The sequence below is a fragment of the Pyxicephalus adspersus genome, chromosome 2, assembly GCF_032062135.1.
Source record: "Pyxicephalus adspersus chromosome 2, UCB_Pads_2.0, whole genome shotgun sequence".
Classification (NCBI taxonomy): Eukaryota; Metazoa; Chordata; class Amphibia; order Anura; family Pyxicephalidae; genus Pyxicephalus; species Pyxicephalus adspersus.
Genome location: NC_092859.1, coordinates 98600156 through 98619405, shown reverse-complemented (window position 1 = coordinate 98619405; position 19250 = coordinate 98600156). Strand labels below are relative to the sequence as shown.

General features: G+C 36.6%; 1 protein-coding gene across 1 annotated transcript in view; it reads right to left on the bottom strand.

Annotated features, from left to right (window-relative positions):
- Positions 1 to 1179: 1179 nt before the first annotated feature.
- The window catches only part of TUBGCP6 (tubulin gamma complex component 6), a gene marked incomplete at its 3' end in the record, with an annotated part of 20473 nt that continues 2402 nt past the window's right edge, over positions 1180 to 19250 (bottom strand). Inside the window, 21 exon segments of the mRNA XM_072401599.1 lie at positions 1180 to 1374; positions 1497 to 1638; positions 2468 to 2636; positions 2745 to 2931; positions 3242 to 3303; positions 3840 to 5037; positions 6710 to 6832; positions 6929 to 7067; positions 7548 to 7663; positions 8805 to 8893; positions 8974 to 9055; positions 10216 to 10365; positions 11952 to 12091; positions 12182 to 12273; positions 12376 to 12485; positions 12933 to 13008; positions 13099 to 13220; positions 15282 to 15455; positions 15842 to 16052; positions 17206 to 17369; positions 18156 to 18964. Of these exon segments, the coding sequence (XP_072257700.1) occupies positions 1180 to 1374; positions 1497 to 1638; positions 2468 to 2636; positions 2745 to 2931; positions 3242 to 3303; positions 3840 to 5037; positions 6710 to 6832; positions 6929 to 7067; positions 7548 to 7663; positions 8805 to 8893; positions 8974 to 9055; positions 10216 to 10365; positions 11952 to 12091; positions 12182 to 12273; positions 12376 to 12485; positions 12933 to 13008; positions 13099 to 13220; positions 15282 to 15455; positions 15842 to 16052; positions 17206 to 17369; positions 18156 to 18902 (4488 nt within the window).

Genomic DNA, 19250 nt, shown 5'->3' with positions numbered 1-19250 from the left:
TTTTTTGTGTGTCCCATCCTATTTAGAGGACCAATTACAGGATAAAGGGAAAGCTAACCTACATTGCAAAGTAGGACAAGAAAACACACTGCCCAGCTTCTGGTGTACTTTAGTTTTAAACACCTGCTTTATCTACTGACCTATTTCCTACATAATAAATGCCCCAGGAGGTTTCATCTAAATTATGTTTCTGTTGAATAATCAAAAGCTCTGCTTTGTAATTATGGTGTTGAACTTAAGATTTATTAAATCAAAGTGCAGTGCAAAAATTATAGTAACCCCTCATGTATCAGGTAAGTGAAAAATGTGGTAAATAGGCTGCTTCTGTAATAAACCTTACCTTCTGTAATGTTACCTTACATAATTAGCTTGAGACTGGTTAGGTTACAGTTTAGCTGTAGTTATAAAAATATATGCCTGCAGATAAAAAGGAAAAAATAAAAGACAGCTAGAACAGATGAGCAAATTACTTCCACCAAAACTGGCCTTATCTGCCTAAGTCAAGTATTCCAAAGGTTTAGACAATCCATGCCAAAACAAAGCGCAGCATTTTATGTTGTGATATTTGGCGAGTTTTCCACCAAATATTTGGTGTACAAATATATACACATACACACACTTTTCTTTCAATTTCTGTCAATCAAGCAGCCTATCATATAAGATACATTTACCCACTCATTAGTAAGAAATCTGTAGATATAGATATTCCTTCCGTAGTAAAACCTACCACCAATCCACAGCCTAAGCGAGATACACATCAGTCAAATGCAATCCAAGTCATGGTACAGCTCATGTCAATTATTTTTTCTAGTTATTAATCTTGCAAATTTAAAATGTATAACTCCAGATATATGCATTTTTTCCCTCTTTCTTTTCTTCCGGGTGTGGAAATTAGGAAAAATTGTGAGGGAAAATCTCGATAACATTGATACAGACAGCAAGAGCTCCACCTGGAGTGCCACCTAAAATTGGAATTCTATCAGGACATGGATATTCTCTGGAATAGGCTGTCACAGAAATGACAATGCTAACCCAAGAATGTAGAAAGAAGTTTTTGCTTATTGTCAAGAATAAAAAGAAGCTATGAAAATTGATATTTTTCTTTAGGTACATTTTGCTTAATTAGATAATACATCAAATATATCTTAAGATGTGTACATTTTTTATAGATATACTTACCTTGTATCTCAATTCCAGGCAGCTTAAAATATCTGGGGCTGCAGGTGTGAACATTTCAGGGATATACTTAAGAGCGAAGGAAAGATTGGAGGCCAGCTGGGAGTGTCCATGTAAACTGTACTGCAAAGCTTTGTTCAGTATAGAATTCAGAACTAGAGGGGTGAACAGCTCACTGGGTGTATGTCCTGAGACTAGCTGTAAACAAATAGAAAACATTACTATGATTAACATACAGGACTAGGAAGTAAAGCCATCATTCTTCTTTCTCTGTACACAAGCCCATGGCCTGCATTCCATTATGTGTGTATGGACACTACCTTTTCAAAAAGCTGGTCACTAAGTGACTGAGCAAATTCCCCATCTTCCATTAGCAAAAAGTGTTGGATAGCTATAAAATGATTTTCCATATTCAGCTCCACAAAGTAGTAATCCACCACAGCTTTGTTCACAAGGGACACACTACAAAACAGATTACAAAGGTGAATATATTGTTAACATTCAAGATGTGGAAAAGCATGTAAAATATTATATGCAACAAAATTATAGTATTACTTTGCTCCTCTTTAATAAATCATATAATGCAGATATTTATTAATACATCAGTTTCCACCAATAAGGGTCAGACCTGTATCCCTTTATTTAGTAGCAATAGCAAGAGACTGTGACAGTTAAGGGGCAAGTTCAACAGTAAGGGACTGTATTGGATTGAACCTCTGAGGCCGAAGGATTTAATGTTGCTAAGGTTGATGGTGAGTTACATATGGGCACTGACTATTTAAAGACACAGTAACCAATGAGGTAATGTAGATGGGGCTATGGTAAAGTCATGGATCTGGACTGGAATAGTGCCTGCAATGCACCCAATTTTGGAACCCAGTGCCTGAATGTCATAGATTAGATGGGTTTGGAAAATGTACTCAAAAACTAGGCCGAGGACAAATGTCTTGGAAAATTGAAACTGGGGCATGGACATGTGACTACAAATCATTCCAGTGGCAGTTATGCAGCACTGAAAAATAGGCTTTTAATGTTTATCTTAGGAAAAATATTCTCAGCACTCATAGTTAGAGACTATCCCCAGGGCTTAACCATTTATTTTGACTAATATATGCGGACATTCTCCTTTGCAGAAGAATCAAATCTTACTAGTGATTTTTTTTTAAGCTCTACTGGGCAGGGTCCTCTCCTCCTCCAGTGTCACAGTCTGTATCTGTCTATATGTACAGCGCTAAATATTATGTTGGTGCTATTTAAATACTGTTTAATAATAATAATTTACAAGACTTACTGGGATACAATGGGTGCTGTAACAGAATACTTCATTAGCACCGGTAGGGAGAGGAGCTCAATAAGCATAACTGCAGTCTCATCAGTTGCTGACTGTATATCTGGGTCCACAGGAAGAGAGAACTCTCTGGTAATAACATGATTCAGCATTTGGAGAACTGGTGGCTCTGCTGCACAGATAAAAGGAGATTGATACATTCTCACACACACATGATTCACAAACAGAGATAAATAGGTCATACACATGAATACTTTGATTTTTCAATAGTAATGCTTACACATCATCTCAAAGCTGTCTTGATATTTCTCAAGGCAATATTTGTGTGCCAGTGACTGAATATAATCTTTCTCTTTTTTCCAAGCTTCATCCTCAGTTTTGTTTTCTTCTTCAGTCTCATGAACTGTTTCCTGTGTACTCTCTGTGTTGTTGCCATGTTCATCTGCTACGTAAGCAGGTTCTTCATTCTGCCACACACAAAAATAACTGACTTATAAAAGCTGGAAAGATAACGCACATATTGACCACAGCTCTGGAAATAAAGATTAGGCATGCACCTTATGCAACAAACCAACCAACCCAATAGAAAAAAAGGCCATGCAGAAAACAAAAAAAAAAAATAATTCCACAATTTTAACATGAAAATCTGAAATCATATTGCTTTACAGTGATTGTAAACCCTAGCATAACTAAATACCTATCAGTATTGGGTGGAACTGTAGGTCATCAGTTGTCTCACAAAACTGAATTATACATAAAGCATCTTGAAGCATATACCTGTATATTTGTAAGTGATCCTGGTGATGCTGGTCTGCTGTTATCTGCCAAAATTTCCTCTACTAAAAAAAAAAAAATACAATAACATAAAAAGAAAAACATAAACAGGTGAACACTTTCTGGACCATATATAGAGAAACAATAAACCTGGGGATGATTATTGGCTATCAAAAATGAATCAAACTAAAGATTGGTCCTTTCTCAGATAGGAAAAGGATCATGAGTAGTGGAACCTGACACAATGACCAAAGCGAGTGAAATGTAAACACTAACTGTGAAAATTACAGAAAACAGGGATTTCAGGATGATCTTCAATGAAGGTGTTTAAGTTATATCCTGGCTATTACCAACTTAGCAATTAAATTAACTTCAAGGGGTTGTAGGTGGGTTGTAACCCTCGAATTGTTACCCAACTTTTAAGTAACCACCCAAAAACAGCCCAGTGGTTATTGAAAAGTGCCGGGTGGTGCGCCCAGCTAAAAGGAGCTAGGAAGAAAACTGTTGTGTGATGTGAGAAAAAAGCATCAATCCCCATCCCCACTTCAGGTCTGTGTACAAAAAAAGAAAAATAATTATTTTCTACAGTTAACATACACACCCGATTGAAGGCCTTCCTCACTTTTGTCCTCTTTTATACTGGAGGGTGATAATACAGTCACAGGGTCTGATGAACATGTTTGCTCTGAAGGTAGGTCTTCTGTTTCTGGAGTTTCAGAAGGTTTGGTAAAGTCTTTTCTTTCACCATAAATTAAGTCCTGGACTGTTGAGTCAGATGGATGGGCAAATTCTGTTTTAGATTCAGGATTCACAGCATCATCCCCTGAGGGAAACCATTCACCAATTTTAATGGTTGACTGTGAGGCATGACCAAAAGGACTCCAGCGTGGTTTTGATGGCTCTAGGTCTGATACAAGCCCTACAATTTGTATGTGGGATTGCGAAGCGTGTCCATGTATGTTCCATCTAGGCCGCATGGAAACAACTTCAGAAACATTTTCTCCAATTTTAATATTGGAATCAGACGCATGTCCATGAACACTCCAACGTGGTCTTGAAGGTATTACATCAGACACATTCTCCCCAACCTTGATATTTGCCTCTGAGGAATGGCCATGAATATTCTGCCTGGGTCTAGAAGGCTCTACATCAGATGCATATTCTCCTATTTTTATTTGCCCTTCAGAGACATGGCCATAGATGTTCCAGTGAGGTCTTGAGGGCTGGACATCGGACATGAAGTTCCCAATATTAATGTGGGAATCAGAAGAATGACCATGCTGACTAGGCTGTGGAATGGACACAGATATATCAGGAACATATTCTCCAACTTTAATATTGGCATCTGAAGCATGGCCATGAATGTTCCAGCGTGGCCTTCTAGACTGTTCGTCAGAAACATATTCTCCAATTTGTATGTGCCCTTGAGAAACCTGTGCATATGGAACTGGTTTTAACACGGTGTTAAAGTCATAGTCACTTACAGAATCAGTATTTTTTATTTCTTTAGTCTTTGCAAGATCAGAGCCGATGTCTTTTAAAGCATCATCTACTTGTGAGATATCACCAGACAGTTCAGTGTCTTGTTTCCCAGCAGCTGTCACAGGGAGGAAATCAGAAAAGTCCACATCAGGCGGACTCAAGTTAGGAGGACCAAAATATGGGTCTTCTTGCTCAGTCAGACTTAAGGGAGACTGTTTATTTTCTACAGGAGGTGATGGATCTGGTGCAAGATTGAGGTTGTCCTCTCTTATTTCTTCATTAGCATTATTTGAACATATTGGTTTATTAGGTAAAACCTTGAAAGAAAATTTGTATATGGTGTTAAAATTAGTAAATTCCAACCTAAGTTTAGTTTTAATTTTGTACAGTGTCACTTCCATTTCACTCAGAATATAATGTGGAAGGGATATAAAAATGGGAAGGATGTAAAACAGTCCTAATGGACATACTAATAATAATGGAAAATATTTTTATAAATGGGCCATTTGCTTTTGTATCTACCATTTGTTTCATCAGGCAGCTTTTCAGTTGGTAATCTGTAAAAATTAATTTATCAGATACTCCATCTGAAATTACCCAGATTTATGGCAGCATACAAAATTCTCCCAGATCTTGAGGCTATAGAAATTAAATGACAGCAACCAGCTCTTTAGCTTTGTTTTGGAGACAGCCAGTGAAATGCAATTTGTAATCAGACTGAAACACAGCTAAGCAAGCTGTAAAAAAAGATAACTAATAAAAATTAGTAACATAAAACAAATTTCAATAGGGAGAAGACGTTCATAAACCTTGAAAATAGAGGATCACAAGCAATCCAACACATTTCCCATGGAGGTTTCTAAATTAAACACATTTTTAAGCTATTTGTTTTTCTGAATGAGTAGGAAAATATATTTTTCTTTTCATCAACTTTCACAACATGTTTGCATTTTACATGGACGTGTGTTTTAAAGACATGTTTTGAAACAGCTTTCATTTTACTACAGAATTGCATCAAATAGGCCTTGCAGTGAGATTGTTAGACTATATCAATGCAATTTATTTATACATTTTTTACACCCTTTCCAGTATTTCCTCTCTGCACTTATCTTGATACTTTCACTCTTCCTTTCTGGGTTAGAAACTATTTATGCCGACCAATAGAACTTTCAATATGCCAACACCTCTGCATGTGTGGAAATACAAACAATACACAATACAATAATTATAATGGAACATATATTAAAGAATAATAAACATTCCTAAACTACCATAAGTAAAAGAGAACCAATCGGATGTCAGAATGCACATAAAGGAGATCAGTATGTGAAACATACACATTTGTGTTTTGTTGCTATCTTTACTTTATGGCCTATTGTCTGTGCTGAAACAAGCATAAGAAACACTATACAAACTTAGGGGAAAAACAAGAAATATTACAAGTTGACAATCAAAAATCTCGCAACCTACGGACCTGAGAAGTGCCGGATTTGCGAAAATTCCGGATTTTTTTTTTATACTTACCTCCACACACAGACCAGTCTTCCTCTCGCAGCACCCATGGACATCTGGCACAGTTCCAGGGAGTAGGCAGCAGGGACGTCTCAGCGTGTATTTAGTGTAGCAAGCAAGACCTAACAGCTGTATCTGTAGAACTATGAACTGCAGCTACTGTATTGAAAATGCAATTAGAAATTCATGCCAGGAAAATGAGAGATCTGGATTATTGATGGCCGGATTTTCGATTGTCAACCTGTAAATAAATTTAAAGCTGAACATGGAAAATTATTTATTGTCCAACAACATTATCAGTTTTAAACGGTTCTCCAGATCAATTTACTGCCACCTAGTGATCATATGTGAATTGCCCACCTCATAATGCTGCAACTAACAACCTCAAGGTCAAAGCTACCGGTAATTACTACATTTCTTATGGAACATGATTACACAATGAAATTAGGGCCCTTTATGGAAACATAAAATACTAACCTTACATGCATGGTCAGTAACTGGTATACATGCTGTAGAAACATCATTGCACCGTACTTGTGAAAGTGATTTAAAATGTATTTCTTCTACTGACTGGGCCTCAGGATTCTGCTTCAGCAGCTCCTTTAAATAGTAAAAAAACAATTGCCATCAAGAGAAATCAAACTAAAACGTCAAAAGTAATATAGATTAGAGCCATTATTACAAGCAGATATGAACCTGTATGCGCTTTTCATCATCCCAGAAAAACTTTAGACGAGCAGTTTCCAGCTTATGACGCTGAAGCTTCCACAGTGCTCTCTGCTCTTTCTGAGTGGCTTCCTCCGATAGTCTGCTATAATGCTCGATAAGTTCCTGACTGTGGAGAGAATGGCACAAAGAAAGAAATCGTACATTTTTGTGAGCTGGGAAAAATGAAATAGAAAACACCTTCTACTTCGAAAGCTTTACTCTTGTCAAGCATCTACAAATATCACATTTCAGAAAACAAATGTTAAAACCCCAAAATATGTCTGGTGTCCAACATGTCAAATCTACTACAAGAACGGTTACTTCAACAGCTACATTAATTTTGCTACTAAATTTCATCAATTTCACATTAAACTACTCATTACCAAAGCCTATGATAAGCTTCAGAACAACTCATTGCATGAAAAGCACAGTTTGCAAGAAATGCATATGACCAGCTTCATAGTAACCTCTATTTTCAATACATATCTGGAGGTAAATGTGTATTGTTTACACCAAAAAAGGTGTGGAAAATTATTTTAAGCACCATTACAATGATAAAAAGGGCATCTTTTGTACAAAAACAGAACAGTACTAAAAATAATTGTACCGAGTTTTGTTCTCTAGTTCTTGCTCCAATGCTTTTAGTCGCTGCTCACGATCACGTAGCTCCCGTGCATAGCTGAAATCATCATCGGCTTCCTCTTGTTTGGCAGCCAGCCGCCGCTGTGTGCAAAAAGGAGTTCAAAAACTGTTCTGCAGCCACAATTCAATTAGAAGTATGTCTACAACTGCCTATGCTTAAGTCTTGAATTCATTTCCTAAATTTCTTCTTTTCTGACAGGTTTGAGATGGAGGTACCTGTATCATTGTTCAGTGGCCTATGCCCAAAATTAGTGTGGTTTTAATCAGACATCACATCCCTACAGCTTTCTCACCTTATACATTCAATTTTGACAGGTGACGTAGCCCGTCATAGTGATTAGTGGTTAAGAATGGGGCAGGTGGAAGGCAGCAAGCTCTGTATATCTAGTAGCAGCAGAACTTTTACAGATCAGACCTGCCTGGCAATAGGCACAGTGAAGACACTACAAGTTGATGCTTGCTTGTATTAAAAGGTATACAGATTGCCCAAATCAGCAAGTGAATATTCCACTAGGCATGCTCTCACAGCCGTAAAACAAAATGTATTCACCTTGTGAAAATTTCTGGATTTCTATAAATACATTTTATCTCTTCAAGTTATTGTCTTCTAAGTCTAAATAAATAAGTCAGTCATATTTAGAAAGATATAACCCACATTTTACACTCTCATTTCCTTATGGAACAAAAGTAATAAGTGAGAGGGTGCAAAATTTGTACTGGTAGCATCCTAAGCCACCTCCTATTGAATGATTTGACCTGTGCAGCTGGCACTAGTCCATTTGAATATGTAAAACTGTATTTTCTTGCACAATAATTGGATGTTTAGGTCAGCTGATCCAGTTCAGATCACACTACAGAAATGTTATATCTGGATTGAGGGTTAGAGCATTTCCAAATTACATTTCACCCATTTAAGCTGGTCCAATTGTTTTGCATCAAAGTCATGTTGTGTGATCTCAAACTACTTTTGCATGTTATATTACATACAGATGTCCCATATAACTTGCAAAGTATCTTTACACTGTGGGACTGAGCACTGATCAAAGATCACAAATCTCTTTTGTAACTACTGACAGTTACAGGAGTTTAAACAATGTTTTAAGAGACTTTCATTTAGAAAGCCAGGGAAAACCCTTCCATTTTAATGCACTGTGGAAAACCAATTTCTAGTTAATTTCATTACAATTACATATAATATAGTAAAAAATCATAAAGTAAATACCTCTTGATCTTTCTCATATTGTTCTTTCAGCTTCAAAAATAGTTCTCTCTTTTTTGTGTCTAGAGAAAGTTTCTCTGCCATTTGCCTGTCTATGAAGAAAAAAAAAGGCATTTCAAAACACACTGAAAAATCTGGAGTTATTACAAATGAGACAGAGACATAATCTAACCTTTAAAACTTTCCAAGAGTTTCTCTGTAGTCTCTCGAGCCTGAATGATGAGGTCCTGCTTTGCAATTTCTGTTTGCAATTCCTAAAATGAAAACCACAATAAATATGTTTAGCATCCAAACACAATCCCATGGTTTAGAGCTAATCTATAGCCTGGGCCTGCCTACATGATATGGAAACTTTCTATTGTCTCTGCAGCATTGGGATCCTCTACGGATCTAGGAAGAAAAAGATTGGTGACGTCCACATGAGGGAACAGGCCAGCACATCTGCAGCACTGGATTACCTGTTTCAAAAACCTGCTCTAGCAAGGTGCACACACTTCAGGAAACAAGGAAACAAAAACATGCAAAAGGGGAAAGCTTGGGGTACATAGTGGGACAGAGGTTTACTTTATGCCCACCAGATTTGCTTTAAAATAGATCTGAACTCAAAAAGAAAATATCTATGTTAATATGTTAATTCTGCTTAATCAGTACCAATAAAAAATTATATGTATGTTTTGCCTCCTGCACCTGAAAAACTGCAGTGCATTTCCTTTACCTTGAGACTTCTGCAAATGCAGTGTCAAATCAAAGGTGCTGCGTACAAAGTTTCATTTCTAGCTTGAAGTTAAACCTGATGTCAGTGGAATGGATTTTCTTGCTTTTGCTTTTATTTATTCTGTGGATCTGCTTTATCTCTATCTCATTTGCTATTGCTTTATGATCATAACAATCAAATCACCAGTCAGACAGACCTGACGTGAGGATGCATTACCATCTACACCTGTAAAAAGATAACCCTCTCTGTACACAGACACAGTACAGGCAGTCAGTAATAGGGGAAATATCAGCTGCACAAAAGGTAACAGGGAATACTGGTGACTGATCAATTGCCATTTTCAGAATACTATTAGGTGTAATACCTGAAACACATGAATGTAATATACTGAAAAAATAATAGTTGCACAAAGACCATTTTGTGTTATATCAATTAAATAACTTGGGGATTTAAACTTATTTCAATGGTTAAGAATGTTCCTAACAGTAGAGGTCTCCTGGTTAGAGAAAAATGTATTTATGTACAGTACAGTTATCGGATTCAAAGATCTTTTGAAAACTTCGGAAGCTGCGACACTTCCTTTAATGTATCACACTATTACATGGCAAAATAAGATATTTTACAAGATTTATGGGGATTTTTACCATTAACAGGCAGCCTGCAGAGCAAATGAAATTTATTTGAAAATGTTGTCATTACCCTTTCCTCTTTAGTAATGCTACTGTATCGAGCAATTCTCTCCATTCGGGCCACGTAGATGGCACAGTCTTTTTTCATTTCCTTCAGTTCTTCCAAAGAAAAGGTAACAGATATGCGAGGTACAGGGATGTCAGACCAACAAATGTAATGCTGCACGACAAAAAAAAATACTTTACGTTTCACCCTACCTAAAAAAAAAATTATATATATATATATACATATACACACACACACACACACACACACATACGGTACATACACACATATACACACACACACTCTGCTACCAAGGTGAGGTGGAAGACCATTTAATGTCAATGGTCATACCTCATGGAAAGACTGAGCACAGCAACAGGACGCAAAGTAGGTATACTACATCAGCACAGTCTCTCCCAGGCAGAGAGTTAAAAGCAGACTGGGATGTCAAGATGTGCTGTTCAAGTTCATTTGAAGAAGCAATATTAAGGAATGTAGGCACGGTGGTCAGCCAAGGCAACCTAATGCAGCATATGAAAGACATTGTGATTACTTTCCTTCGAAATCGGAAGTCCAGCAGTGCCATCTGCCCAGAACTGGGAGAAACTTTTGGGACCCATTTACACCCATCTACTGACCAGAGAACTCTGGGAAGAAGAGGTCTTTATGGTAAACACGTAAGCGTCTCAACTAAGCACACAAAAGATGAGAACTGGGGTGCAGAAAAATGGATCTGGTTTCATCTGTCCAATTGTAATTGTACGGTCATGAACTTTAAACATTTAACATGCTAACTGAGGCCTGTAGAGTCTAAGATGTAGCTTCTGTTTTATTTGCAATGTATTTGTTGAGAGGTCCACTCCTGAAATGATTGGCAACGTTTTTGAATATTTTCCAATTCTGAATAGTATTTCTAACTGTTAAATGACGGACTTCAAATTTTTTGGAAATGGCTTTAAAGCCCTTCCATGATTCATGAGATCATTACGGATGTCTTTACTCCCTGGCATTAAAGTAACACACACCTGAATGCTACAAATCAGAAAAGTGTCAAAACATTTAAGTATTCTCTTACTAAGAAATTTACTTAAGTGGAAAAATCTGTCATAATGTCAGTTTGAGATGGAATAGTTCTACACCTTGATGCAAGGTCAATTTTGCCTGTGATCTGAATTATATTTGGATTATATTTATATCTGCATTCAAGAATATTGCAATTATTTTAGTTGCATGCAAAAGAAAGGTTACTGAAATTTGTAATTATAGCACCCTTAAATAATTACATGATGTAAAATTTTAGTAAAATAAGGGCTGAAATAAAGATTGTAAATTAACCCTACATTAGCAGTCTTCATAAATTTATAAATACCCAGGAGTATTATTTTGTTAAACAATGTTCTACAACAGATGATCATCCAGGTACACCTGCAAACCTGATATTAGGTTTGAATCATAATTTACCAACTCACAATCAAGTAAGAGTTATTTCTATAAAGTAGAATGCCGGTTATACAAACAGCGGAAGATCTTAAAATAAATAAATAAAATAATGCCAGCGATATAAAGCATAATCTGTTTTGGTTGACAGTGCTATTTGCAGCCAAGCCATCAGGGTTCTGATCTAGCATATTCAGGTACCTCAAAACAATGACAATAAAATATCATGCTTTACATCCGGCAAATCCATGTTCATTGTAAATAAATGAACATTACATGACAAAGCACTGACACTTACAAGGGAAAAGTTCTATTTTACGTACCTTGGGACAGCATAATTTCAGTAAATTAATGGTTTTTCCACATATGTATATTTCATTAGCCAGGTGCTTTAAGAAGACAGGGACACAATCTTCTACTTCTTTGGAGATCAAAATATACCCGTGGGTCCAGTAACGCTGATCTAACACAAACAAAACAGACAGTTTAAATGATAAAGACATAAGAGTGAAATTATATGCAACTATGTGCAAACCCATGCTTAATACTGTACCTCTAAATCCTAGGAAGTCTTCATTGACTTGGATCATGAATTCTCTACAAGCATCCCTTAAAACACCACTGTAAACCCAATCATAGATGAACCTAAAAAACAAGCAATTTCTCTTTCACAAACAAATACACCTACTTGACTCTTGTTATAAGTTTACTTTACACTCGTTATCAGTCAGTTTTCAAGAACATTACCTAGTGTACGGCTCACAACTGTATTTTAGCAAGGATAACAAGATTGGATAGTTTTCATTACTGCTGTTCTCAAGAGATTCTTTGTACAAATATGATAGCAGCTTTACACCCTAAAGCGAGAAAAAGTTGAAACAAAAACAACATAAAAGAAGGGAAGCATATATGTTTTTGAAGGCTTAAAAGTTTAGTTTAAAAAAAAACTGGAAGCACCATCAATTAGTTTATAGCAGTATTTTTTAGGTTAAAACAGCTACATTTTAAAGGTGGAAACAATTATGTAAAGGGAACGTATAGACTTGTAAATACAATTTTTTTTCAGATATCGGTATAAGATAAATAGAGTCAGGGGTTTTAGCAGCCCAGTTAGCCTGGTATTCGACACTCTCCAACTCTTTACTACTGCTCCCGGATACAGACCCTAGCAAAGTAATCTATTACCCCTATAAGTGTCCACAAAGACTAGAAAAAAAAGCACTATAAACAAAGCGAATAGGAAGAATAATTAGCAACAAGCATTTTCCTCCACACCATGAACAATACTGGAAACTACTTCTTACTGTAGGAAATGAAAAGTTGCTCCCCCTGTTGCCACCCATTCCCAGTGTCCCGATGCAGCAAAGCTCTGCCAAGTATCTAGATGTAAGAAATAGACATTAGGTAACATACAATGCATTCATAAAAATAGTATTGTATATAAAGCAAACAAAAAGCCTATGCAAATACCTTAACTGCCGTCCAAGTTTTCGGAAGAGGAAACTAATAGTGAGCAGAGATAATGCATTTGGAGTTGACAGAACACATGCACGATAGTACTGCAAGTATTTCCTAAGACCACTTTTAAACGCCTGAAACAAAAAAATATTTAACTAGTATGATACAATTTAGAAAATTTGCTTTGATAAACTTTCTGAAATGTAGATTTTTTTTGTATAAAATTCATTAGACTGCAGCACAATTCAGTAAAATAGCATTTTTATCCGGATAGCTCAGATATCAATTGTAATGTACAGAAAAAGAATTGACTTTAGGTGCAATTAAAGTATATCCTTGTCACTTATTATTATTAACTAGTATTTATATAGCGCCAACATATTACACAGTGCCTTACAAAGTCTGTAGTCACTATATATGAAATACATTTATATGAAAGAACCTTATTATTGGGGGGAGCCCCTGACATCACTAAAAGGCCCCACAAACTATTTGACATATACACTACAAAAAGCGTTACCCGACTGCAGGCATAGTATAAGAGTCAATAGAGAATGTTCTTCCTTTTGTGAAAACCATTATTAATAAAAATGTAAATAAAAAATGCATAAAAAGATGGAAGAAATGGAAAGAAAAAAAAACAAAGGAATAAACTAAGCCATGCTGCTATTAGAAAGCAGTCTAATGAAAAGATTTTAGCTTACTGGGGAGAGAAGAACCTAGGTAATGAAAACACATACCACTGTCAGAAGGAAGCCCCAAAAGATGAAAAATAAGTGCCAAAGGGACACATGCAGCCTCCAGGCTAGTAGCTAGGGTGCTACAGCATTAACTTTAATAAACATGTCTAGCATGCATCTCACTGCTGAATACCAGGGGGGTACTAAATGTATTATATTTAAAGGGAAACCCATTTTAAAGGATTAGGTAGGTGGTAGATAGGTGGTTTGGACACCTAATAGAATTGAGAAAATCAGAGGGATGGTGCTTTTGCGGGGTCACTCAAACATCCACTACGTCTTACAAATATACAACTGTGATGTTAGTGTAACATTCTTTACACTCTAGTATCTGTTCATTTGTAGTGGTGATAGCGGGGTGAAGAATTAACCAACTCTGGAAGCTCTTGAATACCAGGTGATTGGTATCAAACACTTCTTGTCACTATTGTAATTAATAACTAATTTGTAAGGGATAAAATCTCATTGTCCTGTTGGGCAGCTGGGAGAAAGCAGAGACTCTTTACATGTAAATGTATATAACTGACTGGGTGTAAAATACACTTTTTGGATAAAACAAATCATTCTGCCAGCCAAAAATTTCATCCCTGTGTATCCAATTGTTTTCCCCTGCAATCTACCCATAGAATTATCCGTTCACTTGGATTGCCAACTGCAAATTAAATGGTATGGGTCTAAAAGTGTGGAAAACAAAAAGCTTTGCAAGATTTGGGGATCACTACAATTATCACATCATACATGAAAGATGACAGAGTGCCACCATTACATGATCTTTATAAAAGCATTTTATAAAGACCTGCCCCCCAAGCTGATTTTGTTTTTGATTTTTCACACAAAGACAAACAGAGAACCTAATGTGATTGATGTGAAGAGATCTCTCAGGACTGAGAATGGAAAGAAATCACACTTGCTTTGCAAATAATATCTAAATGTGGTTGCTGCTCTCAAGCACAGAACCAAACATAATGTCACTTTAGAGCCTGGAAATGATGCAAAGGTGCCACAGCTCTACATCCACATAGCCCTAGGTAAGCGCAATCATTCCAGCATTTTCCATGCTCATCAAGTTGACAGGAGAAAAAAAAGTGTGTGCTCATAGACATGGTTACCAGCCAGGACTACAAAAGAAGCTACAAGTCAAGCCCCTTTTTCATAGCCAAAATACACAGAATCCACATCTCCAGAGGCCTGAAAGAGGCTAGAAGAATGCTGGAAAGAAATGTGAGGGAGGACTCATGACAGATTGCTCCAGAGAGAGAGTATAGGCCTTCCTACCATTACACTCATTTATTCAGAAAAAAAATGTTCAATACTACAAAAACTAATGATAATTTTTGTCTTTTTGATCACTTTTACAAAGAAACCTGCAATATATTTTCTGCCCGTCTAACATGTTCTTAGGACAAAAATAACCATACCTTATCAGTTGTCCAACATGAAAAATTTGAAAAGTACCTGAAATACAAGGCCTTTGCTTTGTGAGGAATCCAAAGAGGGCTGCAATGAGAAATGACTCAGTCTGGTATAGTAAGTTCCATATTCAGCGAGTTGTGCCAACAGATTGCCTATGTTTTCAGGTGACGTTCCAGACACATAGATACCCTGCTTAACTACAAAGACTTGAGTGGACTGCAAAGAGAAAGCAAAATTAAATTAAACTTTGATAAGTTTGAATTTACAAGAAAATTTCTCTTAAAAACTTTCTAGTTTCTGCATGTAGCAATATTTAGGCAGTGAATATAAGTAACTGGTCCTATAAACAAGTCATTTCACAATCGCCACTAAATGCACCAGTAAGCTCTCCACAAAATACAGAGTGCAGAAATGTAGTTTGCATTAAAAAAAACATTTATGTAAGAAAGAGCAACAAACAGATTGAATTATTGTTCAATATAAACAATGTCAAAAAAAAGCAAAACATGCTGGATCATTTGTGAAAAATCTGCATTTTGCCATTTTGTTCAGTTTCTTTTGGACATTACAATTTGACATAATTTGCATAACAGCTACTTTACCTGGTTAAAGGAGAACGTAGAAGACACAACACCAATTAGAACATTGAGAACGTCGTTCACCAGCTCAGGCTCTTTAAGCATTACATGAGATGCTGACTGCACAGTGGTGTTACTGAGCATTTGTAGACCTCCCTCATAAATTTTATACATTTTATCAAATGCTTCTCGGCCTGCCTCAGTAACATAGGGGTCTTCTCTTTTACCTGGAGGACTGAGGTAGAATTCATGTTGATTATGTGGTCACATAGGTCAAACTGACCTGTAACATATATCCTATAAACCTAGAAATGAAACACGTTTTCTATTCATGGGGCCCAGGGACACACAGAGCAGGTTAGGTTTACTTTTCTTCTGCAAAGTCATCTGACAAATTGTGAACCTCAAAAAAACTGCCTATATATCCTGGTATTTAGAAAGAGGGAAGACCCGACTACTAAAGTACCATACAAAAGAAAACATTTTGCAATCCCTTTTTAAACCAAATATTTTTCTTTTTATTCAGATATCTGGTGTACAAAAAGTATCACCCTTACAGGTTATAAATTTTGTACTGTATTATGTAACTGTGGCAAATGACCAGTAGTGCTGGAACAAGTCCATATGAACGCTATTAAAGATTGATAAAATTAGTTAAAATAAGTAAACCATATTCACATATATTTCTTAAAGAAAGCATCTATATAACCAAAGTTTTCACCCTTACTATCTTAGAGGTAATAGTAGCAACAACTTTGCTTATGGTTCTCAAAAAAAGGTATAAAGATATTTTTGCCTAATGTTAGTATTGTTATTGCAGCACAAAACGTTACCATTATTTAAAAAAAAAACTTTATGTCTGTCATTAATCTGTGAGTGCAAGTGTATGACAAATTTGGATAATCTGGAACCCAAGAGAAATCTTTCAATTGACTGGGGCTATATACTCAGGATAAAAATCTCCACATATGCTACTTTTCAGAATTTTACAATATACTCTTGTATTTCATGTCTTTGGTAATGCCTTGACAACAACTGGCTGTAAAAGGCTAACCAACGAGATCTACACTCAGCAGAGAAAAGGGGATATCACACTTGCATTTGAATCACTGGCAGAGAAATATTCATCTTTCTCTAGTAAGTTGTCCACAGGAAAGCATCACAAGTATGGCATAGGCCCAAGACTAAAACTGTCCTATACAATTCATGGTTGAAGAAGTTAGTGCTATATGAAATCCATATAGGGGCATGCAGTGAATGGCTAAACCTTTGTTTAGGAAATTTGTTTTCTACTTTTAGGATATTCAGAAACAATTTTAGATTTTTGTTAGTAGACAAAAGGGTCACTTAAAAAAACAAAACAAAATTTTAGCTGCTTTAAAACGTACAAGCCTATCCTTTCCCAACAACGGCGTTTACAGGGGACATATGTTAGGACGGCCTCCCACAAATCAATGTCCGGTGTCACGCTGGGTTCTGATTGGGAATCAGGAGTCATGTTTGATGCAGACTGAAAACCCTCATCCTCTGACTGATCAATACTTTGTGGAACCTAAAAATGAGAAAAAAATGAAAGCATTTTAAGATGAGTAAATTTAGGAAAGTCACTAGAAATTAATTGTATTCAAGTCTATTCTTATAACGTTAGAAAAACAGATACAGTACATTAGTCTGTTTGGTAATAAAAAAAAACTTTTGCAGTAAATTCGTTAAACTATATTACACATAATGGAAAAAAAAGCCTGCTATTGTTCCAGAAATGCTAGTTCCCTGGCTGACCCCTTTGCTTCCATATTGAAAGTCCAGAGCAAATATGCTGATAAGGACTTGTTCCTAGTCAGCGATGATGAAAACCACTGACGTTATTGAAGCCTTAAGACCTGAAAAACACTCAGGCAACAAATAGATTTAGTAGGGTAGCAATGGTAGCTCCATTATGTAAGCGCTTCTGGGCAGGAACCTGTCCTTCTGTGTCACTGTCTGTATCTGTCTGTCATTTGCAACCCCTATTTAACCCACATGGCTATGGAGTAATATGTTGGGGCTATATATTGTTTAACAGTAATATTAACAACAGGTAAACTAAACAGTGCACGGCAAGCTAGAGTTGGACCTTCCAGATATGTAAGGGTAACAGCACTATGTCATTATATGAAACCAGAGCTGCGAGTCTACACATTCACCCAAATCAGGTAATGAGCTCATGCTTTTAAGAAGTCTTCCTATCCTTTCAATATAGGTCAAAAAGGTTTGCTGTTTATATTCTGAAAACTGATAATTCATAATGACATTGACTGAAGGACTGGGTAAATACTTAACCTGGTATATGCAAACTTACCTTTATGGCAAGGCCAGACAAGTCGGCACTATCTGGCACAGGCGGAAGATCGAGTTTAATATCCATATCATTGGTTCGGGTGTGGACAAGGGCTCCAAAGAGTGATACACGAGTCTCTTTCTCAAACTTATCAATTGTGGAGAAATTCTGAGAGAAGAGGCCTGTGGCTGGAAGACCGGTGCCTGGTGCAGATTCCATGAGCTGAAGAGTACTGTGGACAGTGCTACTGATATCAAATTCTTGGTATGCCAGAAAAGCCCCAATATCAGCTTCAAATACACCAACATCATAAAAGTCATATCCCTGGTACTGTGGCTTCCTACCGACATATTTGTTATTTTTTAAGATGTCTCTTTTTGGTGGAACTATTTGTGGAGGTCCAGTGCCTGAAAGATCTACCAAGAGCTCAAGAACAGAACATAAATTAGTGAACTGCTCCCCACTAAACCTTTCGATAGTTTCCAGCAGTTCCTCTAGACGGTCTGCTTCAGAATTCATGCCACTGACACGCAAATTGAAGGATAACATCAGCATTTTATTTTTGACCGGAAGGTTTTTGGCATTTTGCTGTAACTTTCGAGCTTCTTCTTGGAACAGATGCATGAACAGTGTGTCATATGCCAGTCTCTTGAGGCACTGCCTCGTCTGTTTCTTGCTTCTCTTTTTTCCACCCAGTCCAATATTCCATGGGAATCCAACCATGTGGGCTTCACACAAATCACCAAAGAGCTGAGTGATGCTGTTCATCTTGACATATAGATGAAATAATATTAAACTGGATTCTCACCTAGCGGTAGAGTTACCTACATCTAAAAAACAAGAAAACAGTTTCTGTAACATTACAGTAATCATTGATTTTGTACTACAACCTTTTCTAAGCAAGATCTGCAGCCTCATATATGAAGCATTTCTTACCTGTCCTGTGCAATTGATGGGTAAAGAATAAATGTCTACAAATATTTATACATAGAGAGCATACACCGTATGGATTAGCTGAGAGAAGCCACAAAACCTAGAATCTGAAGTTAACACATTTCCCCACCTAGTGGGGCCTAATCACAAAAAGCTCTATTTATAAACCAGGGAATCTGACAT